General features: G+C 41.9%; 3 protein-coding genes across 10 annotated transcripts in view; 2 read left to right on the top strand and 1 right to left on the bottom strand.

Annotated features, from left to right (window-relative positions):
• The window catches only part of LOC122902377 (thiamine transporter 2-like), a 44007-nt gene extending 36188 nt beyond the window's left edge, over nt 1-7819 (top strand). For 6 of the 8 annotated variants that reach the window (XM_044241754.1, XM_044241751.1, XM_044241750.1 and 3 more), the window contains 2 exons: nt 2961-3111; nt 7758-7819. In XM_044241754.1, the coding sequence (XP_044097689.1) occupies nt 2961-3111; nt 7758-7798 (192 nt within the window). In that variant the 3' untranslated portion in view covers nt 7799-7819. Of the gene's footprint in view, nt 1-2827; nt 2878-2960; nt 3112-3226; nt 3755-7757 lie in introns of those variants that run through there. The other 2 variants (XM_044241755.1, XM_044241756.1) reach the window with 2 other exon arrangements.
• Nucleotides 7820-9001: 1182 nt separating this feature from the next.
• LOC122903489 (small cysteine and glycine repeat-containing protein 7-like) lies at nt 9002-15956 on the bottom strand. The gene is made up of 2 exons (XM_044244356.1): nt 15585-15956; nt 9002-9040 (listed from the first exon to the last, which is right to left on the bottom strand). The coding sequence occupies exon 1, from the start codon at nt 15954-15956 to the stop codon at nt 15585-15587; it is 372 nt and encodes a 123-aa protein (XP_044100291.1). The 3' UTR covers nt 9002-9040.
• On the top strand, nt 10946-11684 carry LOC122902378 (small cysteine and glycine repeat-containing protein 8-like). The gene has a single exon (XM_044241757.1). The coding sequence runs from the start codon at nt 10946-10948 to the stop codon at nt 11306-11308; it is 363 nt and encodes a 120-aa protein (XP_044097692.1). The 3' UTR covers nt 11309-11684.
• Nucleotides 15957-22352: the final 6396 nt, after the last annotated feature.

The raw sequence follows: 22352 nt of genomic DNA, 5'->3' as shown, positions 1-22352 counted from the left end.
AAAATCACCAAGAATGCAGCAAAGAAAGAGGGAAGTGGAAAAATTAACACATGTGGAGATGAAACTGAGAAAGTTGAACAAATATCTATCTGGAATTCCTTGAGGAGATAATAAAAGCAGTAAAGAGATGCCAAAAAAGAAATATGCACTGAGAATTTTCCAGAAGTATTCTCAGAATTAAGAAAGAAGCCCTCAAAATCTCAAAAAGAGTAAGTAAAAAGAAATTCATATCTAAGCACACTATGGTTAACTGCAGAAAACCAAAGAAAAAGAAATCTTAAAATTAAAGAAACAGAAATCAGCTATAGGTGGTCGAGAGTGGACCTGTCAGTAGCTTACAGTAGAAGCCAGCAAAGCAATGGCTTCAAGTGTTACAGAGAATAATGGCCGGCCCAGAATCATAGACGAGAAACTCTGTTATAAAAATAAGAGTAAAACAAGGACATTTTCAGACAAATGGAAATAGAATCAGTGTGTTGTCACCAACAAACCTTTACAAAAACAATCTAGGGCGCCTGGGTGGCTCAGTGAGTTAGGCCACTGCCTTCGGCTCAGGTCATGATCTCAGGGTCCTGGGATCGAGTCCTACATCAGGTTCTCTGCTCAGCGGGGAGCCTGCTTCCCTCTCTCTCAGTCTCTCTCTCTCTCTGCCTGCCTCTCTGTCTACTTGTGATCTCTCTCTGTCAAATAAATAGATAAAGTCTTTGGGAAAAACAAACAAACAAAATCTAAAGTATGCATTTGAGGAAGAAGGAAAATTATCCCAAAAGGAAGGTATTCCCAAAAGAAGGAATGTGAAAAAAAACTAAACATGTGAGTAAATCTAAACAAACACTAATCATTAATACTTAGGGGCATCTGGGTGGCTCAGTCAGTTAAGCATCCAACTCTTGATTTTAGCTTAAGTCATGATCTCAGGGTCCTGGGATGGCGCCCCCTGTCGCACTCTGCAGTCAGCTTGGAGTCTGTTTGAGATTCTCTCTCCCTCCCTTTCCCTCTGCCCCTCCCCATCCTCTCTAAAATAAATAAATAAATAAATAAAATCTTTAAAAGTAAAAAAATAAAACAATAATATTTATATTTTATATCTTGAAGAGTTTTTTAAAAAGATGCCCAAAGTACTGGACAACAATAGTGTCTCTCAGTAGTGGGTGTTCAAAACTCGGGATTTTTGTGCTCTTCTGGAGGAGGGGAGGAATTATTGATTAGAAACTGCTGGGGCGACACACTAAGCAGAGAACGGGTTGGGAGTCCATCTGGTAGGGAGGCGGATTTCATCACCAGCATTGTCTAAATTGCTGCAGCATGACGATAATGAGATGCAACAGACTTTTAATCAATTTTAATATAGTTTTAAAATTCTCTGCACAGAGTTCTCCCTACTTACTGCCCATTCCCAAGGCAGACAACTCCCACCACCATCACCTTTATACATTACTGATTTGTTTATTTAAGAGTCAATATTTCAAGTGTAACCATGAAAAAAAATTAGAAGTAGATTATGCAATTTTTATACAGAAGAGAGGAATTAAATAGTATGTGGAAAAAGAGTCACATGAAAGAGCTCAAGAAAGGAGGGGAAAATTAAGGAGCATGAAAAATCCGAAAAATATGGTGGCAAAAAACACAAATATGCTAGTTGTCACTAAAATAACAAACTAACTCATAGATTGGACAGCCAATTTACAGGAAATAGGAGAAGCAAAAGAACTCATTACATGACACCCAGAATTATCACCAAAAAAAACCAACATCTGGGAAATTAATTTTTCAACAAATAAATTTTTAAAAAAAGATCAATAGTGTCTTGAGAAATTCAGTAATCAATCACAATGTGTGGGTCTTATTTGAATACTGTTTCATACCCAGAAACTAAAAATGTTATGAGACAAGCAGGGAAACTTGGATACTGACTAGAAGACATTAAACAATTGCTAATATTTTAGGTATATTAATGATTCATGGTGACGTTTTTGTGCATCCCTCTTTTTAAAGATACAAGCTGAAATATTTATTACATTATATGATACTGGATTCAAATTAATCTGCGAGGGGAAAGGGGAAGTGATTGGGGAATTGTAGAAACAAGAGTGACTATGAGCTGGTGATTGATGAAAACAGGTCATGGATTCATGGGCATTTGGATACTGTCCACTTTTGTGAATGTTTATAATTTTCCAAAAATAAAAATCAAGCAATTCAAAGCTGAACAACCCAGGGGAAAAAAATTAAAATGTATTTTCAGGTTAGATTCTTAAAGGGTTACAACTATAGTCTATTTACAGAAGACACATATAAAATTACAAAGACATGTGAAGTTTGCAGGGGGGAAGGAAGGAAAACTCCTACCATTCAAACAAAAATTTTAAAAGCAAATACAGTCAAATTTTTTAAAAGATAAAACATAATTAAGACCTCTTGATCTGTATATCTAAGAATCATTAAAAATGATTAAAATTCCATTGATTTATTAGAAACATATACAAGTTCTAAACTTCTGTACATCTATTAGTATCATTTCAATATTTTGAATAGATATGCTGTCTTCTTTCTTTTTATTTTTATTTTTTGGATAGAATACTGTCAAGTATGTTATATTCTAAGAAAAAAATAAACTCCCAATTTCATACACTAAATGTGAATATGAAAAGAGAAGGCAAGCAAAAAGGAAGACTATACTCTATATAGATGGAGAGTTTCAGAAGCACAGACAGTTAACACTGATTGAATTCTACTACATGGGTATTGTTCTATATATCGCATATGTAATAACTCATTTAATCCTCACAACAAATGTGTAAATATTGTTATTATTCTAATTTCACAGTTGAGAAAATGGAGGCAGAGAGAGAATCCATGACCTATTTAAGATCTCCCAGCAAGTAATAAAGCACCACTATTTACCTTCAGTATTGAATACCCATTTTAATGTCATTCATTAATTTATTTTTCTTTTATAGTTTTTAATTTATGGGAGTTATTTTTCTATTATTGCTGGAATTTTCCTGATGAGAAGCATTTACATAATCTGTTCAGCCAAATGCGGAAAGGAAGAATGTATGTCTACTGTTACTGGTCAGAATCCAAGTGAACCGGAGAACTCAATGTCTGGTATGAACACAGTAACACAGTTTTAGCCTGGTCCCTCCTACCATGGACTCAAAGGGTGGACAGCTCTGAAAATATATGGTGCTATACTATGTGACATTTTAATTTTTTATCCTAGATTAAGATATCATAAAAGACAGGATTATCATCAACCTTATCAACACCACATCAAAATCTCTGCTATGGGCTGGTGAACTGGATACAACCAAAAACTATAGTCAACTAAGTTGAAACCAGCCATCTTTATGGCCTTCGTGAGCAACTAGGACCCTAAATACAGTTTTAATACTTTAGAGTCCACCCCAAAAGAACATGGAAATCAGACAAATGGGGCCATCCAAGAACAGAAACATGAACTATCACAGAGTGAATGATATATACTGGTTTTTGTGCCCAACTTCATAAAAGTGTGATTTGTTTTGGTTTGAATAGTAGATAAAAAAGTTTCTCATGCAGGCCTGATGCATAGTAAATGATCAACATGTGATAACCATTATGATTATACTCATACTATATACTATGAAAAAAGCTAGAATGGGGGAAATCATTTAATTCCTATAAAATTAAGCCAAAAAAAATAAGGAAAAAAAATTTTTTAAGATTTTATTTATTTATTTGACAGAGATCACAAGTAGGCAGAGAGGCAGGCAGATAGAGAGGAAGGGAAGCAGGCTCCCTACAGAGCAGAGAGCCCGACGCGGGGCTCAATTCCAGAACTCTGGAATCATGACCTGAGCCGAAAGCAGAGGCTTTAACCCACTAAGCAACCCAGGTGCCCCAAGGAAACAATTTTTTATTAAACTTTACAATGACCTTACGTGAAAAGATTGAATATTGTAATGATTTCAAGTCTTTTCAAACTAATGGATAAGTTTGTTGTAATTTGTGACAGTCAGTGTTAGTGTCATCCTGACTAGTTTCTCTCAAGTTCCTTATTTATCTATTCAAACAAGTACTAATCGGAGTGTTGCTGTGATATATTTTGTAGATATGATCAAAGTTCATAATCAGTTGACTTTAAGTAAGGGAGATTACTCTAGATAACCTGGATGGGCCCGATTCCATCAGTTGAAAGGCCTTAAGAGCAGAACTGAGCCTTCCCAGAGGAAGCAGTTCCATCTGAGGACATGTCTGAGAATTCTAGCCTACCTGTCCTGATGACCTGCCCTGTGAATTTTGGACTTGGCCTCCCCAGCTCCCCCAATCAAGTAAGCCAACTCCTTTAAATAAATTTTTCAATATATATCTCCACTGGTTGTTTCTCAGGCTGAATTCTGATTGATACAGATTTTGGTACCAGGAGTGGTTGTAAAGGACAGATTTTTTTTTTAAAGATTTTATTTATTTGCCAGAGATAGAGAGATAGAGTACACACAAGCAGGCAGAGAGGCAGGCAGAGGCAGCGAGAGAAGCAGGCTCCCTGCTGAGCAAAGAGCCTGATGTGGGACTCGGTCCCAGGACCTTGGGATCATGACCAGAGCCGAAGGCAGTGGCTTAACCAACTGAGCCACCTAGACATCCCATAAAGGAAATATTTTTAAGAAAGACTTTTCTGTACAGCTTCTGGGTTTTCTGGAACTTGTTTTCTGATCTAGTTAGATTTAAAGCCACTATGAATCTGTTTCTGGTCATAAAGAAGGCACTAGTAGTTATGGCATGATGTGGTTTTAGACACATTAAGTGTCACCATTAGATACACCTAATCAAATACTATATTAGTTTCCTAATGTTCTTATAACAAATGACCACAAATTGAGTCACTTTAAACAACAGAAAGTTCTTTTCTCACAGTTCTGGAGGCTACAAGTCTGAAATCAAGGTGTTGATGGGCCCATACTTTCTCTCCGAAAATATCTAGGAAAGGATCCTTCCTTGACTATTCCTAACGTTGAGCAGTTGCTGGCAATTCTTAACATCCCTTGGCTTGTAGACACATCACTCCAATCTGTTCCTCTGTTATCACATGATGTTTTCCCTATGTGTCCTTGTCTCTATGTCCAAAGTCTCTTTTTAGTATAAGGAGACCAACCATATTGGATTTAGGTCAACCCTAATTAAGTCACATTATAGGTTCCAGATGAACATAAATCTGGGGTTGGGGAGGTCAACATTCAGCAGTACCTATAGAAGGTGAGGTTCTAAATTGTCGTGTATTTTTCAGTTTAGACTATTTTAGTTAAACTAAAGAGAAAAATGGAATTGGGTGGTTACTCCTGGCAGCACTGGAGAAAATAAGGGAGGAAAAAAGGATAGGCTCAGGGCTTCAAATTCCCAGCTCGAGTGCTTGCATTAATGACCTGAAAGCTCTAATATATTTTCTAAAATAAACCATTATCTCCTGCAGCCACAGAGCAGAGATTTCTGATAATCAAACCAGGAGTCTCATTCTGCAATTGGCTGCTTTACAGTACAAATTGAATTCCTGACCTTGCAGTGTGTCTTCTGATAAAGTGAGGACATTCACTGGGAATGGATGGAATCCTGAAAACTGGATTGGGGACACATGGTCAGCTAGCAATAAAGCTGGGGATATCTAAGCCCTAGATTAGCCAAGTCTTTGCCATTAGAAGTTGTCCTTCCACCCCTGCCTAATGAGGTAGTCCTGTAATGGCATCCACTGAGGTAGCAAGACATTGTTGAGTCTCCTCAGACCCACCCCCCCAGCACCCATCTTTGTCTCTAAACCCATAAATAGACTCAAGTTTCAGCAGACCCCAAAAGGGATAGTACAAAATGTGTGGAGATGCATTATGCTTCAAAAGAGCTACATGATTCTCCCAGTTTTTATAAACAGAAATCTAGATATTATGTATGGGAATGTATCTTAAGGATGTGGGATCATGGTAGAAGGAACATAAAGTTGGATCAAGCAGAATTTGTTGATATGGGCTGCCAGTTTGGTTGGTTAGCTGAAACATGAAGTCACAGGTGGAACACACTAAATCAGCTGAAATGCCAGAACTGCCTTGGTTCTTAGTGAAATTATGATGTTAGAGTGGATTTATCATGTGGATTTGTTCACCCAACTTGGGAGGATCCAGAAGACACACCTTCTACTATAACTGTGCGAATACATTCAGGAGAACAGTCCAGCATGCTAAAAGAACTCTGTGGTTGCTTTGCTCTATAGATCAACAATTTAAGTGGGAACTATTATCAATGAACTGGAATACTTATATACAATGGAGATCAAAGGATCCTAGGGAGACAGGGGCTATGTGGAGACACTTAGTTGCTAAAGACAACATGGGTGTGGTTACCATAAAGGACAATGGAGCCAAAGCAGTGGTCAGAATAGTCTAACTTACAGAGAGTTGTGGTGTTGGCTAGTTGGTAATCCATAGAAGAGAAAAAGATGAACTTTTTCATCATGAACTTTTCTTTTCAGTAAAAAGAAAAACTTTTTACTGAATTCTTACTTGACCTGTATGAGCCAAAGAGTTCTAATTAATTTTAAGAAATTCAATATTCAGTAGCAGTCATAATGGAAAATGCTACCACTGCTTCATGATAATTTGGATCCCAATATTTTTAGTACACTAAAAGCTGCCTGAAATTTAATCCATCCAAAAGTATCTGGAATATAAGTCCAACATGAATAAGTTTGATGGTAGTAGAAAGATATCCTTGTGCATAAGGAGAAGCCCTATTGGGAAAGTCTTCAAAACCTTGTTCCCAGATTAGATTTCATATCAAGACAGACTACTTCAGTAGGTAGGGCATTGACTGGGGCATGATGCATTTCGAAGTTCATGTAATTGTTGGCAGGATTCAGTTCCTCGTGGCCACTGAGCAGAAGGCTTCAATTCCTTGCTAGCTGTTGACTGGAGACTATGCTCAGTTCCTGGTCATGTGGGCCTCTCCAACATGTCAGCTTGCTTCATCAAAGTGTGCAAGCCAAGAAATCAAGGATCGGCTTAAAGATTTTGTAACCTAATCAAGAATGTGGCATCCTGTCACTTTTGTGGTATTCTCTTCATTAGTCCCTAGATCCAGTGCGTACTCCAGAGACGATGATTGATTTCACAAGGGTATGAACACCAGGAGGCAGGGATCACTGGGAACCATGTTAAAGCTTCCTACTACAAAGAGTTTTTGAAACTTTGCCAACTTCCCTTAAGTGAGAAGTGCTTTGTTTCTACTTTCATTTCTCTCACTCTCTCTTCTTACCTCAATCCTCACCTTGGCTTTGACCTGTCTAGAAGTTTTGCTGTTATATTCTCCTGCCCTACATCCAAGCCTCATCCCATAGTGTAATGGGATATCATAGATTATTCTCAAGCCTCTGGATGATTTAAGTCAATTTGTGATCTTGGGACTATATCCATATGTCTCTGGTGAACCCTAGGCAGAACCCTAGGCAGCAGAGAGTCATAGGATTTTTTCAAGACAGAAGGGAGCCCACCCTCACACTACATCTCAAGTGAGCCTAGCTATATCATCCCCTCTCTGTGTGGAATATCTGATCTCTGTGATCAAATTCCTACTCTCCACGTGTCTGTAGGCCACTTCCAGACCCAGATCCCAGCAAGGACATGGCTGCAGCCTTGCATTCTGCATTTCTGTTCTGTGTTTGGTCCACAGAGATCAGATCTTGTTTTTGAGCCCAGGGCTGTGGTTAATTTATTTCATTTGAACATGTTATCCAGCAGAGCTTCCTCCCTTTTTGGACAAATGCATCAATGTGTGAAAATACTGAACCATCGTGATCCAAAATCTCCTTGGCCTACAGTCTCTACTGCTAATAAAATTGCAGAATCTCAACAGTTGGAAAAAAAAAAGCTGTAGAAAATAATTAAAGGAAAGAAAAGGACAAGGAAGGGAGAGGAGAGAAAAGAAAGGAACTGGAAAAAAAGAGAAAGGAAGGAAAAAGAAAAGAGGTTATCTTCTTGTGGACAAAATTGAAGCAGTGGAAGAAAAGATGTCCCCCCTTGAAAAAGCATTGGAAACCCCCTTTCCCCAGGGGTTCTTTTCATGTATTACTTTTGCTGAAGGTAGCTGAGAAGACAGAGGCACTGGAAGAATTTATGGCAACTGAATGCATTTTAAAAATTTAGAAACGTTTCAGGTGTCTGTTATCATCAAATGTTTACTACCTACTGAAACAATTGAAAGAAGAAAACTGCATGCACCAAAAAACAGAAAGAGGAGAAGAAAAAGATTGAATGTGTCCACAAAAGAGACCCCATGGAAAGCCCAGATGGTCTCAGGCCCACTATTAAATTCTGAATTTGGGTCCTGATGGGAATGTCCATGTAAGGTTTAATGCCTGCTGAAGGGCCACGCCCTTATATCAGTACACGAGGACTGTGTCTCCCAGGGGAGTTGGGAGCCTTACACCGAGCTGTAAGGGAGGAAAGAGGCTGGCAGGAAAGTGAAGTTTCACTGAGGGGAGAGGGTGGTCACCAAGGACCTGGCTGGAGCTTTGAACCTGCTATAGCTGCAAGGGTTTTAAAAATTTGGTGCAAAGGTAAATTCTCAAGTTTCAGAACAAACCAGGATTCCATGCATTCAAACACAACAAAGACAAAAAGAACACTTTTATGGATTTCTAGTGTTTATTTTATTAGGGAAATTTAGAGAGTATTATGTAATGACTAGGAAGGAGAAAAGGTAGGGTGGGGGAGGACTATGCATGCTGACAGAAAAAAGTGGTCAAAGACAAACCTGCAAGGCACTGGATATTTCCATCAAACCAAGTATTCATAATCGTGATTTCATTAGTAATTTGCATAATTACTCTGGTGCTCCACTGCATCAGTATTTCTTCCATTAGATGATTTCTCTGAGTTCGGGGACTCTTCTGATGGAAGGTCTTAAGGCACCAAAGACAGGAAAGGGTATTTTCAGGACCATCAAGTGGAGAAGAGCAACAGGAAGGCAGAAGTCTTACCAAGTGAATGGGTGCCGGAGGCACCTGCACACCGGCTGCCTAGCAGCAGCATTGCTTCTTGCAACCGCACTTCTGCTGGCAACAGCACTTCTGCTGGCAACAGCCCTTCCCACAGCCACAGCCACAGGAGCCGCAGCCACAGGAGCCACAGCCACAGGAGCTGCAGCCACAGGAGCGGCGGCAGCAGCAGACCACGGGGACAGTGCAGCAGCACCCGCAGCAGCCGGTGCAGCAGGGACAGCAGTTGACCCGGTAGCATCTGCAGGTGGTACAGCTGCCACCACAGCCACCGCAGCCACCACAGCCACCGCAGCCACCGCAGCCACCACAGCCACCGCAGCCACCACAGCCACCGCAGCCACCACAGCCACCGCAGCCGCCACAACTTCCACAGCCACAGCACCCCATGGTGTCAGGAGAGTAAGGACTCAGGAGAGGTGAGGAGGGAGATTCAGGAGGTGAGGAAGGTCTGATGCCGCCTTCTGCTGGGGGAGCCCCTTATGTACCATCTTGAGGAGGAAGGTGATGGAGTTAGTGACCCAGACACATGACCCAGCACTTCCTCACAGCTGCCAATGCAGTTTCCACAAGAAGCTCATCCAGGGCTATTCCTTGTTTACGTTCTTATGGGTGATATTTGACCCAGAATTCTGTGATTGTGCCTCCTTAAAAGCTCTCTAACCTATTCCTATATCTCTTACCCCACTGTACCCCCAACCCTAGCTCATCTCAGCTGGGTGGTTGAAATGCATGCCTTGGTCCACAAACCTCAAAAATAGTTTGAGATCATGAATAACAATGCCAACATGCCTCTGGGACCTTACAACATTTCCTCTCACTCAGATTCCTGAAGAACAATCTCACCAGATTGGGAAAATGGGCTCTGGGCAGCAAGCCAGTTATAAATCATAGTTTGGGGAATCTGTTGGCCACCAACGATCTCCATGAAGGTCTGTAGAACTCCCTGAGAGGCCAGAGGGCTCCTCCAACAGCACACGTGATGAGGAGCCCACTGGTGCTCTTGTTTTTCTTGTCTATGTTTCTATCACCTCCTTGTTAGTCACTAGCCCTCCAATCCCACCCAGGACCACAGCTGCACACTTCACCATATTTCACACTCTTTCTCACCACATTGGGCCCCTCTTTGCATCTGTGGCCTCTGTACCTGCACCCCTCAAAGTTCCCACCCTTCTTTCAAAATCTCCAAGGTCAGACTCCTTAGTGAGGACATCAACTGATCTTATCTACTCAAAAACAAAAATTAAAAATTAATTCCTTGTCCATTTACATCATTAAAATGACTCTTAAGAGGATTTATTTCTGTTATAAAATAGTCATTAGAACCTGGGTGTGAGAAAGAACACCGGTATGCTTCACATGAAGAGGAAAGGAGTCGAAGTTTCCAGCTCCAGAAATTTTCACTGGTCAATAGATGCAATGATGGTATCTGGCCTTTCACATCCCCAGCTCCCAGTATTGCTTCCTATTACAAGCTCTTTGAGGTCAGGGACCATGCCAGCCCCTGGGTGCTCACAGATCACCTGGCCCAGGGTGTGGTCTGCAAGCCCCACAGACACAGGTATCGTGGTAAGATGAGATTCGGCCCATTCCTGTTGATAGCTTCACCACATTCTGGGTTCCGAGAATGCCTCCCTAGAACTTTCTGGGTTTTTTCAAAGTTAAACTGGAATAAAGGTTTTATTTAAACAATAAACTAAACATGTGATGAAGACAAAGATATCTAAAAGGGAAGCAAATAAGAGATGATGTGATTCTTCCCTGTAAGTAGAGCCAAATAGCGACAAGGAAGTGGTCATGTGTCTTCCTGCTTTCCACCCAGTGCTGGTATATAAGGGCTCCACCCGCAGAAGGTGGCATTAGACCTCTCTCACCTCCTGAGTTTTGCTCCTCTCTACTCCCTCCTGAGTCCTCTCTCCTGATACCATGGGGTGCTGTGGCTGTGGAAGTTGTGGCGGCTGTGGTGGCTGCAGCAGTGGCTGCGGCGGCTGCGGTGGCTGTAGTGGTGGCTGCGGCGGCTGTGGTGGCTGTGGCAGCTGCGGTGGCGGCTGTGGCAGCTGCACCACCTGCAGGTGCTACCGTGTGGGCTGCTGCTCTGCCTGCTGCCCCTGCTGCTGCGGCTGCTGCGGAGGCTGCTGCAGTACCCCCGTGGTCTGCTGCTGCCGCCGCACCTGTGGCTGCAGTTCCTGTGGCTGTGGCTCGTGTGGCTGCGGCTGTGGGAAGGGCTGTTGCCAGCAGAAGTGTTGTTGCCAGCAGAAGTGCTGTTGCAAGAAGCAATGCTGCTGCTAGGCGGCCGGCCGGCCTCTGGGGAAGTGCTGCAGGTAACCATGCTGTAGGTAAGACTTCCCCCTCCCTTTCTGTCAGCTCCTTTCTGACTTTTAAGTCACAAGCGTGACCTGAGCCTGGTCACCAACCCATAGGAATCCCACATTCTGTGGTTTCTGTCATCCTGTTTGCATTTAATAAACACCAGCCAAAGTGTAAATGGACAGCCTCCTCTGTCCATTAACTTTCAAATATTGCCTTGACAAAAATGAATCAAGATAGCTAATGTTTTGTGTTCTTGAAATGCCTTTAACTTTGTGTTTATTTATGTCCTGTTTTTACCATTGCATTGCCATCTCTGTAAATGCAAAACAACTCTTTTCTTAATAAATTATACTAAATCAGCCTCAAAAACCTTTGTTGTTGTTGTTTTTGTTTGTTTGTTTTTGCCAGTCTCTAAACTATCTATCCCTTGGGAACAATGCATTTCAATCTCAACATGAAGCAGGTAGTGTATAGGTGAACATGACAATGAATTAAAAGCAAGAGAAGTTATTTGCAATGGATATAGATGGGTTAGTAAATGGTTAATCCATTGTGGGTCTATCAAGAAGCAAAGAACTCAGGGGGCACATCCTTTATCTTGGCAGCAGAAGGTCGTAAACTAAACTCTTCCCAAATCTCTCTTCTGATAGAGTCTTAGCAACAGCAGTCTGAGTACGTGAATATTCATACAGATCCTGCGTAGTCATTTGATCACTTAAGAGCATTGTCGCTTTTGAGGCTTATCGTTTATGACGCTCACTTTTTTCTACTCCTAGGGTCTTTTTCTACTGCATGTTGATCCCGACTGTCATGGCCTCATAGCTGAGAATTACTCCAACAGGCAACATAAATGGAAGCCCTGAGTCTCTCACATCTCTTTGCCCATTAGCTCTATAGTCCATGAGTGCTTTTCATTCAGTCACCACCTCACTAAGCATCCATACCCTCCCAAGCAGCTCTCTCAGAAGTTCTTCTGGAGCCATTGTAGGGGCCATGGAAGTCTGTCTGTCAGCTACTACGAACTACAAAATTGGTTTTCAGATGTAGTGTCAGAAGATGAGCATTAGATTCAAAATAATCAAACTGGGAAACTTTCATACCACCCCCTCAGCATTGTCTGAAGGAGTCTACACCATTACACACAATAAAATGTGTTCCTGAACACCCTTTCTATTAATTTCCCATAGTGATGCCTGGCTCTTTTCTGTGGTTTCCAGATTCTTGATCCATCATGGTTGGTTTAGCAGTGAGCTGAGAGAGAAAGGAGGCAGGGTCTCCCAGCTGGGTCTGGTGGTGAAGCTGGGGTTGAGGAAAGACAAGTCCCTGTGGTTTGTCTTCAGAAGGATATTTTTGCTCCAACACCACAAATCCATATGGAGTATTTTCTTGTCACTCAGAGCAGAGCCTGACAAACTAGATGCTTACATAGGCTGAAGTGACCAAATGCAGTGAAATCACCAAACAATATATGAATTGAGTAGCCATGTCAAGTAATATCTCCAAAGGGAGCCCCTAAAAAGATAGTCTTCCTTTCCCCCCTTGAAATTCAGAAGATAGGGTTTGAGGAGAGGGTCTGAGATGAGCTTCCTCAAATTCTAAGTTGATACACAGAAAGAAAGAAACATTGCTGCTGTTGCATCCACAACATGGCACATGTACACAGTGTGCTTCCTGGTTTTCCTTGACACACTTAGCCCTCACTTCTTCCTCCTGAGCGTGGTCCACACTAATTCCCAGTACATGAAACTATCACAGAATCCACAAGGAAATCACACAGGATCCATGTATGGGGGCTCTGGTGACAGGGGCTGGAACGCATGGGAAGGCACACAACCTGCATTTCACCTCAGTTCTTGAATGTTCCTCTCTGTAATCTAATTGCAAAATACGGGTCTTCATTTAGGTGATCTGAATAATTGGGAAAGGTATAGGCAGGGCCTATAAGGATTTGAAAACAAAGGCAGAAACATATCAGATTGAAAAATGAAAATATTTGCTAAACTCAGTTGAACTACAGAAATATTTTCCTTAAATTGTGATCCACCTTTTTGTTGTCAGTACTGGGTCCACCTGAGAAACATGTGCCTTCTGGCAAAAGAAGAGGAAAATTAATGCAGAGACAATAATTGTTGACCTTCACATTGCAGGGACAATGACCTCTACCACTTTCTGGCTCTGGTCCAAAGTAGACCAAAAGTGGCAGAGAGAACATACACTGAAGAGTTTGCAAGAAAGCCATGAGATACAGTGCTATGAAGCCACTCTGAGTGTTTTTGAGAACTATCTCTCCACCTCTGATGGAAACAGCTGCAGCAAGCATCACACTTGGCCTTGGATTATGATTCCTTGTACACAGCCCACTCCACCCAAAGACACCCTAAGGCAGGGTGTCTTTGAACTACTCTATCTTTGAACTGGCTTCAATACCTTAGACCCACCTTTATATCTAGGAGTTTCTCTGAAAGAAAGAAGTAGATTCTTCTGAAATATTTAAATCCTTTTAAGTACTACTCCTGATCTGAGTCATAAAATGTCATTTGTATTTCAGTTTGTATCTTCCAAGTGAATAATGGCTATAGGGGATTAACTCAACTCTAGTTTGCTCCAGGTATAAAGGAAACAGATCTTGCTCATAAAACTGTTTTCCTATCAGGAATAGACTACCACAGTCTGGCAAAAGGACTCACATTCGATGACCAGTCAGATCCCCTCTAAGCTCATGAGTCTATAAAAATGGAAATACAATTTAAAAACATGCATCACTGGGTGTATGGGTGGCTCAGTAGGTTAAGCAACTGCCTTTGCATCAGGTCATGATCCTGGAGTCTGGGAATCGAGTCCCACATCCGGCTCCCAGCTCCATGGGGAGTCTGCTTCTCCCTCTCCCCTCTCATGTTCTCTCTCACTGTCTCTCTCTCAATTAAATAAATAAAATCTTTTTAAAAAATTATTTAAAACACACATTATAGTTTGAGTTGTTAAGTAAGATCTAAGGGACGCCTGGGTGGCTCAGTCAGTTAAACTTCTGACTGATGATTTTGGCTCAGGTCATGATCTCAGGGTCATTAGATCAAGCCCTGTGCCATGCTCAGCGTGGGGTCTGCTTGAGATTCTCTCACTTCCTCTGTCTCTGTCCCTCCCCCCTTCAAAAGAAAAAAAAAATAGGTTTGAAGTAAAGTCAAAAGAAAGCTTGAGCCTCAGCAAGACCCCAACTGAGGTTAAATTAATATAAACAGAAGAGAATGAAGATAAGTCTCATGTCCACCAATGCTGGCCCACTTAGCACAACCTGCTGGCATTGTATTTAGGGAGATAGAAAGCTAAACTAATAATACCAAAAGTCTAAATGGGCACTGCTGGCTGAGTTTATAGGGGAAAAAATGAAAGGGCCTGCTCAGCAGGGGTGGAACTCTGCCCTTGACACAAAGAGTAAATGGCCACAATAGATGGGAATCTAAAGCAAATGAAGCCATCCATATTTTGGTAGCAGATACATTTCTGAAAATGGGTTTGAATTGGTTCTTTGTGAATAAAACAGGATTTTTTTTAATGAATTAGGGACACATTTCTTAATGAATTAGGGACACTTCTTTCTTTCTTTCTTTCTTTCTTTCTTTCTTTTTTTGGGGGGACACTTGTTTCTCTGTAACTGTCATTTCAAAGTAGAATTCAGAATATAGATACATTATTCTTTCAAGTGTCCCATTGGTGTTCATAGCTGGAATACATGGACAGTACTGGCAAGAAAACTATTCTCTTCTTCTAAGGGATGTTTAAGTGAGATTAAGATGTTCTAGAGGGTAGGATAAAGTAAAATCAAAATAAAGGCAAAGAGAAACATTTAGTGATTAAAGTTTTTATTTTACTGGAAATTTTTAAAAAGTGTTATTGACAAATAGAAATACAAGATAAAAAAGGAGTAGACATAAAAGCACATACATGGGAAGGAAATAATCACATACATCTAAGAATAATAACGTGATCCTATCTGATGGAACTCCGTGATGTCAGCTCTTCTTTTGGAGTTTTCATGTCCTTGTTTTTGCTATGTCCTATTTAATTGGAAACTTTTCAGGGAGGAACATTGGAAACACCCAAAGCAGGAAAAAGAGGAACCTAAATCCAGGAGCAAAGTCACCAAAGCTACCCAAGAGGGTAAGTCTCAGACTACCAGAGGACAACAGGTAGGACCGATGAATGAAGTGGAAGATAATCCCATTATCTCTTGTGCAGGGACAGGGGCCAGATGGCCCTCCTAGCAGCAGCATTGCTTCTTGCAACCGCACTTCTGCTGGCAACAGCACTTCTGCTGGCAACAGCCCTTCCCACAGCCACAGCCACACGAGCCACAGCCACACGAGCCACAGCCACACGAGCCACAGGTGCGGCGGCAGCAGCAGACCACGGGGGTACTGCAGCAGCCCCCGCAGCAGCCACAGCAGCAGGGGCAGCAGGCGGAGCAGCAGCCCACACGGTAGCACCTGCAGGTGGTGCAGCTGCCACAGCCGCCACCGCAGCCGCCACAGCCACCACTGCAGCCACCACAGCCACCACAACCACCGCAGCCGCCGCAGCCACTGCTGCAGCCACCGCAGCCGCCACAACTTCCACAGCCACAGCAACCCATGGTGTCAGGAGAGTAAGGACTCAGGAGAGGTGAGGAGGGAGACTCAGGAGGTGAGGAAGGTCTGATGTCGCCTTCTGCTGTGGGAGCCCCTTATATACCAACACTGCAGGGAGAATATTGACCCAGGACTCAAGGCCACTTCCCTGTTGTTGTTGATGCAAATATCCATGGCTGAATCTCACATGGCCTTTTATGCACTTCCTTAATGGGTCCTTCTGACTTGTAAACTTTGCTAAATTTATCTTTTACTTCTCTTTTTAAGGTCATTTTAAAAATAGGACAGGAAGTAACTATGAAATCCAGTTTTTGGTTTGTTTTCTTTTGGGGGGGGTTGGAGGGGTTTGGGTAGACATCTGAATGGGTCAGAATTTCCCTTGGGTACTTTTACATTTCTTGGTCATTATTAGCCCAGGACAAGATATTTTCATTCCTATACCACTTATAACCATTTACTAAATGGTGAAGCATCCCTTTAGGCAGAATCAAAGGGGAATTCTGAGAATCAAAGGGAAAGGTGATCCCAGGTCACATTGTTTCATCATCCCAAGGCTGAGTTCCTTGGGTGTTTCTTCATCCTGTAACATCGGTTAGAAGAAGACTCTGATTCCCAGGAGAAGGGATCCAGTGTTATCAGGGGTTATGACAGAGTGACCTTAGCATTCTGCCAGAAGATAGAAGCACATCCTAAGCACAATATTCCCAAGCCATGCGCCAAACTCAAGGAGCCTTCTGCTGTCATCAGCCTGTTTAAAAAGAAAGACAAATGTAGGGGATCTGGTGGCTCAGTCAGTTAAGAATCTGCCTTCAACTCAGGTCATGATCCTGAGATTATGGGACTGAGCCCCACATCAGGCTCCCTGCTCAACAGGGAGTCTACTTCTTCCTCTCCCTCTGCCCCTTCCCCCAACCCCTGTTCATGCTCTCACTCTCTCTTGCTCTCAAATAAATAAAATCTTTAAAAAAGAAAAAGAAAGAAACCTAAAGGTATATTTCCAACAGTTGCTCAGTCCCTAGTGATCATGGACCAGTCCGCCATGGAATGCTTACTTGAAATGGTTGCTTCTAATTAGCCATTCCTATACAGATGACTCTTTCCTCTTAAGGGGAAATAGTGAAGGCAATCACTGCAGTCTGCAGGTCAGGTTCTACCGACTGTTATAGAATATGAAAGTGGTCTTAACAGCCATCCTAGGACAGTCCAAGTGTCACACAGATGAGGCAAGCCCAGGTGTCCTGTCAGCCCCCTGCATGACCCTGAGTCGAAGGAGTTTGGAGTAAGGTTATAGTCCAGGTCTTTAACACAGGGCTCTCTTCTGGGTACTTTTTAAATATTTTTAAAATTTATTTATTCATGGGGCGCCTGGGTGGCTCAGTGGGTTAAAGCCTCTGCCTTCGGCTCAGGCCATGATCCCAGGGTCCTGGGATCGAGCCCCACATCGGGCTCTCTGCTCAGTCAGCAGGGAGCCTGCTTCCCTTCCTCTCTCTGCCTGCCTCTCTGTCTACTTGTGATCTCTGTCTGTCAAATAAATAAATAAAATCTTTTAAAAAATTTATTTATTCATGATAGAGAGAGACAGACAGACAGAGAAGAGGGCAAAGACAGGGGGAGAAGCAGGCTCCCTGCACAGCCCAATGTGGGACATGATCTCAGGACCCCAGGATCACGACCCAAGCTGAAGGCAGATGCTTAACCAACTGAGCCACCCTTTGATTCTGCCTAAAGGGATGCTTCACCATTTAGTAAATGGTTATAAGTGGTATAGGAACACCCTTCTGGTTACTTTTTAGTTATTGTTAAAGAAGTCTTAAAATTTAACCAAGGAAGTGAAGCCCTGTACTATGAAAACTATAAAACTTTGGTGAAAGAAATTGAAGATGACACAAGCAAAGGGAAAGATAGTCCATGTTCATGAATTGGAAGAGCCAACATTGTTAAAATGTCCATACTACCCAAAGCAATCAACATATTTAATGCAATCCATATCAAAATACCAACAGCATTTTTCACAGAACTAGAATAATCCTTAAATTTCTACAGAACCGCAAAAGACTCTGACTAGCCAAAGCCATCTTGAAAAAAAAAAAAAAGAGCAAAACTTGATGTATCACAATCCCAGATTTCAAGGTATACTACAAAGCTATAATAATCAAAACAGCATGGTACTGGCACAAAAACAAACACAAGGATCAATAAAACAGAATAGAGAATCCAGAAATAAACCCATGCTTTTATGGCCAGTTAGTCTATAATAAAAGAGGCAAGAATATATAATTGGAAAAAGATATTATCTTTAACAGTGTTTGGAAAACTGGACAGTAACATGCTAAGAAATGAAATTGGACCACTTTCTATACCATACACAGAAGTAAACTCAAAATGAATTAAAGACTTAAATGTCAGACCTGAAACCATAAAAGTCCTAGAAAAAAACATAGGCACTAATCTCTTTGATATCAGCCTTAGAAATATTTTTTCCAGATACTTCTCTTTTGGCAAAGGAAACAAAACAAAACTATTAAATTAAACTATTGGGACTATAGTAAAATAAGATCTTTCACACAGCAAAAGAAACCATCAACAAAACAAAAAGACAACCTACTGAATAGGAAAAGGTATTTCCAAATGATGTATCCAATAAGGGTTAATATCCAAAATATATAAAGAACTTATACAACTCAACACCTAAGAAAGCAAATAATCTGGTTAGAAAATGGGCAGAGAACAGGAATAGACAATTTTCCAAAGAAGAGATACAGATGGCCAATAGACACATGCAAAGATGCTCAACATCACTCATCATCAGATAAATGTAAATAAAACTACAATGAAATACCACCTCATACCTGGAAGAATGGCTAAAATAAAAAAACACAAGAAACAATAAGTGTTGACAAGGATGTGGAGAAAAAGGAATCCTCATGCACTGTTGATGGGAATGCCAAGCTGACCCAGCCACTGTGGAAAACAGTATGGACACTCCTTAAAAAATTAAGAATTGCCATATGATTCAGTAAGTCCACTATAGGGTATTTACCCCAGTAGTTACAAAAACACTAATTTAAAAAGATAGGTGTACTCCTATGTTTACTGCAGTGTTATTTATGATAGCCAAGATATGGAAGCAGCCCAAGTATTTATCTAGAATGGATAGAGATGTGGTAGTGATAGAATATTACTCAGTCATAAAAAAGAATGAAATCTTGCCAATTGCAACAACATGGCTGGATCTAGGGGGGATAATGCTAAGTGAAATAAGTCAGTCAAAGAAAGACAAATACCGTATGATTTCCCTCATATGTAGAATTGAAGGAACAAAGCAAACAAACAAAAAAAAGAGACAGACCAAAAAAAATAAGACTGATATAGAAACTATAAAAAACAAACTGCTGGTTACTAAAGGGGAGGGGGGTGGGGGATGGGGAAAATAGATGATGGGGGTTAAGAGTACAGTCATCGTCATGAGTACTGAGTAATATATGAGATTGTTGAATCACTGTACTGTATACATGAACCTAATATAACATTGTATGTTAATTATAGTTGGATTAAAAAAAGTCTTAATGACTTCTTTATGAAGGCAACTGTCCTACTTTTCAGAGCAGAAAGATAATGGAGGGGAACCTGGATGGATCAGTTGGTTAAGCGCCTGCCGTTAGCTCAGGGCATGACCCCAGAGTCCCAGAATCAAGTCCCACATCGGGCTCCCTGCTCAGTGGGGTGTCTGCTTCTCCTTCTGCCTCTGTTCCTACCCCCAACTCATTCTCTCTCTCTCTCTTTCTCATTCATTCTCTCTCAAATAAATAAAATCTTTAAAAAGAGAGCCAGAAAAAGAAAGATAATGGAGTAGTTTGGCACTGTTCAGACCTTTAAATCATCCCTACATCTACCTGAATTCAGTCGCCACAGTTCTCTCCACCTGCCTCTCCACCTACTTATGATCTCTTTCTCTGTCAAATAAATAAACAAAACTACTTAAATAATAAAAATAAATTTTAAAAACTGAAAAATAACTATCCTGGGAAATACACAATGAGGAAGCACTGCTTCCATGCCTTCAGCTCCTACATGTTTCTCCCCAATTCTCTAACCTTCAAGATGCCTCTGTTCTCATTTAAAAGGGCTTGTGAGCTTCTACCTTAAAGCACATTAATATTTTCCATCATATCAACTTGGAGGGGGAGCAGCATATGCAATTAACTAAGTAGTTATCGAATTATCCTTGTCTTGGTGGGGGTAACTCTGAGGACACTGTGAGGGCACCATGAGATGAATCAAGACTCTCAGTCTGGTGAGAAATGCATGCTGAAAAGAGAAAAAAAAAAAAAAAGAAGAAGAAGAATTCCAAAACACAGCACCAGAACCAGAATAACCCAATCAATGGACTTTCTTAGAGGTATGAGAAAGAAGTTGTTGATTCTGGGTTTATGTGGGAGAAGGGGAATTGGGAAAACTCTGACAGGGACCATCTATTGCAGGAAAGGCTTCTTTTCCATAGAAGGGCTTCAGTAAGGATTGGAGATGGGAACAGGTGAGGGGTGATCCAGGCAGCAGCCCCATGGGCCTGCAGCTGGTACTTATGGGATGGGACCCAGGGGAAGGCCTGGGAACATAGGTAGAGTTAAGGGTAGAAATCCCTGGGCAAATATCCCTGCTTTTTGAAAGTTCCTGTTAGGCTACTTTGCTTTACAAAGACCTACGTTAGCACCTGTTTTTGCTGATGGAAAGAAATCTGAAAAGGCTTTTCACTTTTATGATTAAAGCCGAAATTATAGAGCTGTTCCAGAAGCAGGGAGAGCAACCCTACCCAGCTCCTTCCTGGGAAAGCACCCTCAGCATCCCACCATCAAGCCCCCAGAGCTTTGAACTATGTCCTCGAGCATTTGTGCTTTATCACCATTGACTGTGTGCATCTGTCGGCAATATGTGTCCCAAGGTTGCAGAAAAGCCTAAGAGAGGTGTTTTGGGAGTCTGGGAATCCTCAAAAATTTTTCCAGATAAATTAATGATAATTGCTCCTTCTTCAGTTTTATGTCTCTTTGGTTTATGAAAGTGTTCATAGGAACACTCTACTTCTGGCCAGAGAGCAAGGGGAAGCTGGTCCAGAAGCACTGGGGTTGTGGGGTTCATGGGACCCGAGATTCATATTTCTGGAAGGTGACCAACCACAGAACCAGGACTTGGGAAGGTGAGACCCCCAAAAGCTGGGACCAGTTAAAAGGCATTTGCAACAGTGTTGGCCAGATAACCTCAGAGGTCTAAAGACAGAGACAGAGAGAAAAGGATTAAGTGATAAGTGGGGCACAGAACATTCCCCAGGGCACTCCATCAGAGTAAAGAAGACAGTATCACATTCACAGGAACAAACAGTGTTTTACTAGATCGGCTACTCAGTCCCTTAGTAAGTGGTCAGTAATTATTGTTGAATGTGTCGATCTGATTAACTGAATTTTGCTCATCATTGGGTGCCATGTAGCTCCACCCTCTCACCCTCTTCAGAGTCCTCCTGCCCTAACAACCATGATCCTGGGGGGTCCTCGAGAGGTTTCAGTGTGCTCAGGAATGTAGCACACTCAGTGGTCCTGTTGAGCATCCCTTTCTCCCCTGGCCAGTCTCCCAGGACTGGCGGTGATACAACTCTGAGCCCTTGCAAGCAGGAAAAGCCATCACGGGACATGGTGGCTGCCACTGGCTGCAGGCACTGCCTAAGGGTTGCAGATCCTAAGCCAGAGCCAAAGCTCCACCATGATGGAGCCAACACTGTCACCAGACACTGCCCTGTGCTGTGGCTGCTACCAGTGCCGACCTTCCCGGCCACATCTGCGCCAGTGTCATCCTGCCCTGATGTTGCTCTGCTGCCATGGAGAGAATGTCCTCCCCCACCTGATTCCATGCTCCAGACTCTCCATGTCTGTCTGGGAACATTTCTCCTTGACTTTTTTTCCACATGCCTCAGGCCCAAGACCAATTGCTCTTGGTCCCCAACATGAACCACTCAAAAGACCTCTAGTAACTGGGTCATCGTCATAGAACTGAACACCGTTGCCTGACTCTTTTCCCTTCAAATGACCCTCCTTGCTTTTGTTTTCATTAAGATGCCCCTCGGTCTTCATCTCAAGTAACCCTGGACTGTCTCACTTCACCATTCTGGAGATCTAACCAGACATGGCAGAATCCCAGACCGGTCAAGCTGAAGTTCATATGGAACAGTCACTACCTAAGTGTACGAGGCATCACGGAAGCAGAATTGATAGATACTTGTGATTATCTATATGATTTTCTAACTCCTTTTTCTAGTTGAATAAGCTAGACAACTTTACCCCTTCCCCCTTCATACTTGCTACTGCCCCCTGTTTTTGTACCAATGTTCCCTACAATGATGCCTTCCCTTGTAAAAG

The sequence above is a fragment of the Neovison vison genome, chromosome 3 (genome assembly GCF_020171115.1).
Source record: "Neovison vison isolate M4711 chromosome 3, ASM_NN_V1, whole genome shotgun sequence".
NCBI lineage: Eukaryota > Metazoa > Chordata > Mammalia > Carnivora > Mustelidae > Neogale > Neogale vison.
The sequence above is the reverse complement of the archived record's forward strand: the minus strand, read 5'-3'. Positions and strand labels throughout refer to the sequence as shown.

Bases quoted from the DNA above. Each gene is read 5' to 3' on its own strand.
- LOC122902378 (XM_044241757.1), top strand. From the start codon at position 10,946: ATGGGGTGCTGTGGCTGTGGAAGTTGTGGCGGCTGTGGTGGCTGCAGC.
- LOC122903489 (XM_044244356.1), bottom strand. From the start codon at position 15,956: ATGGGTTGCTGTGGCTGTGGAAGTTGTGGCGGCTGCGGTGGCTGCAGC.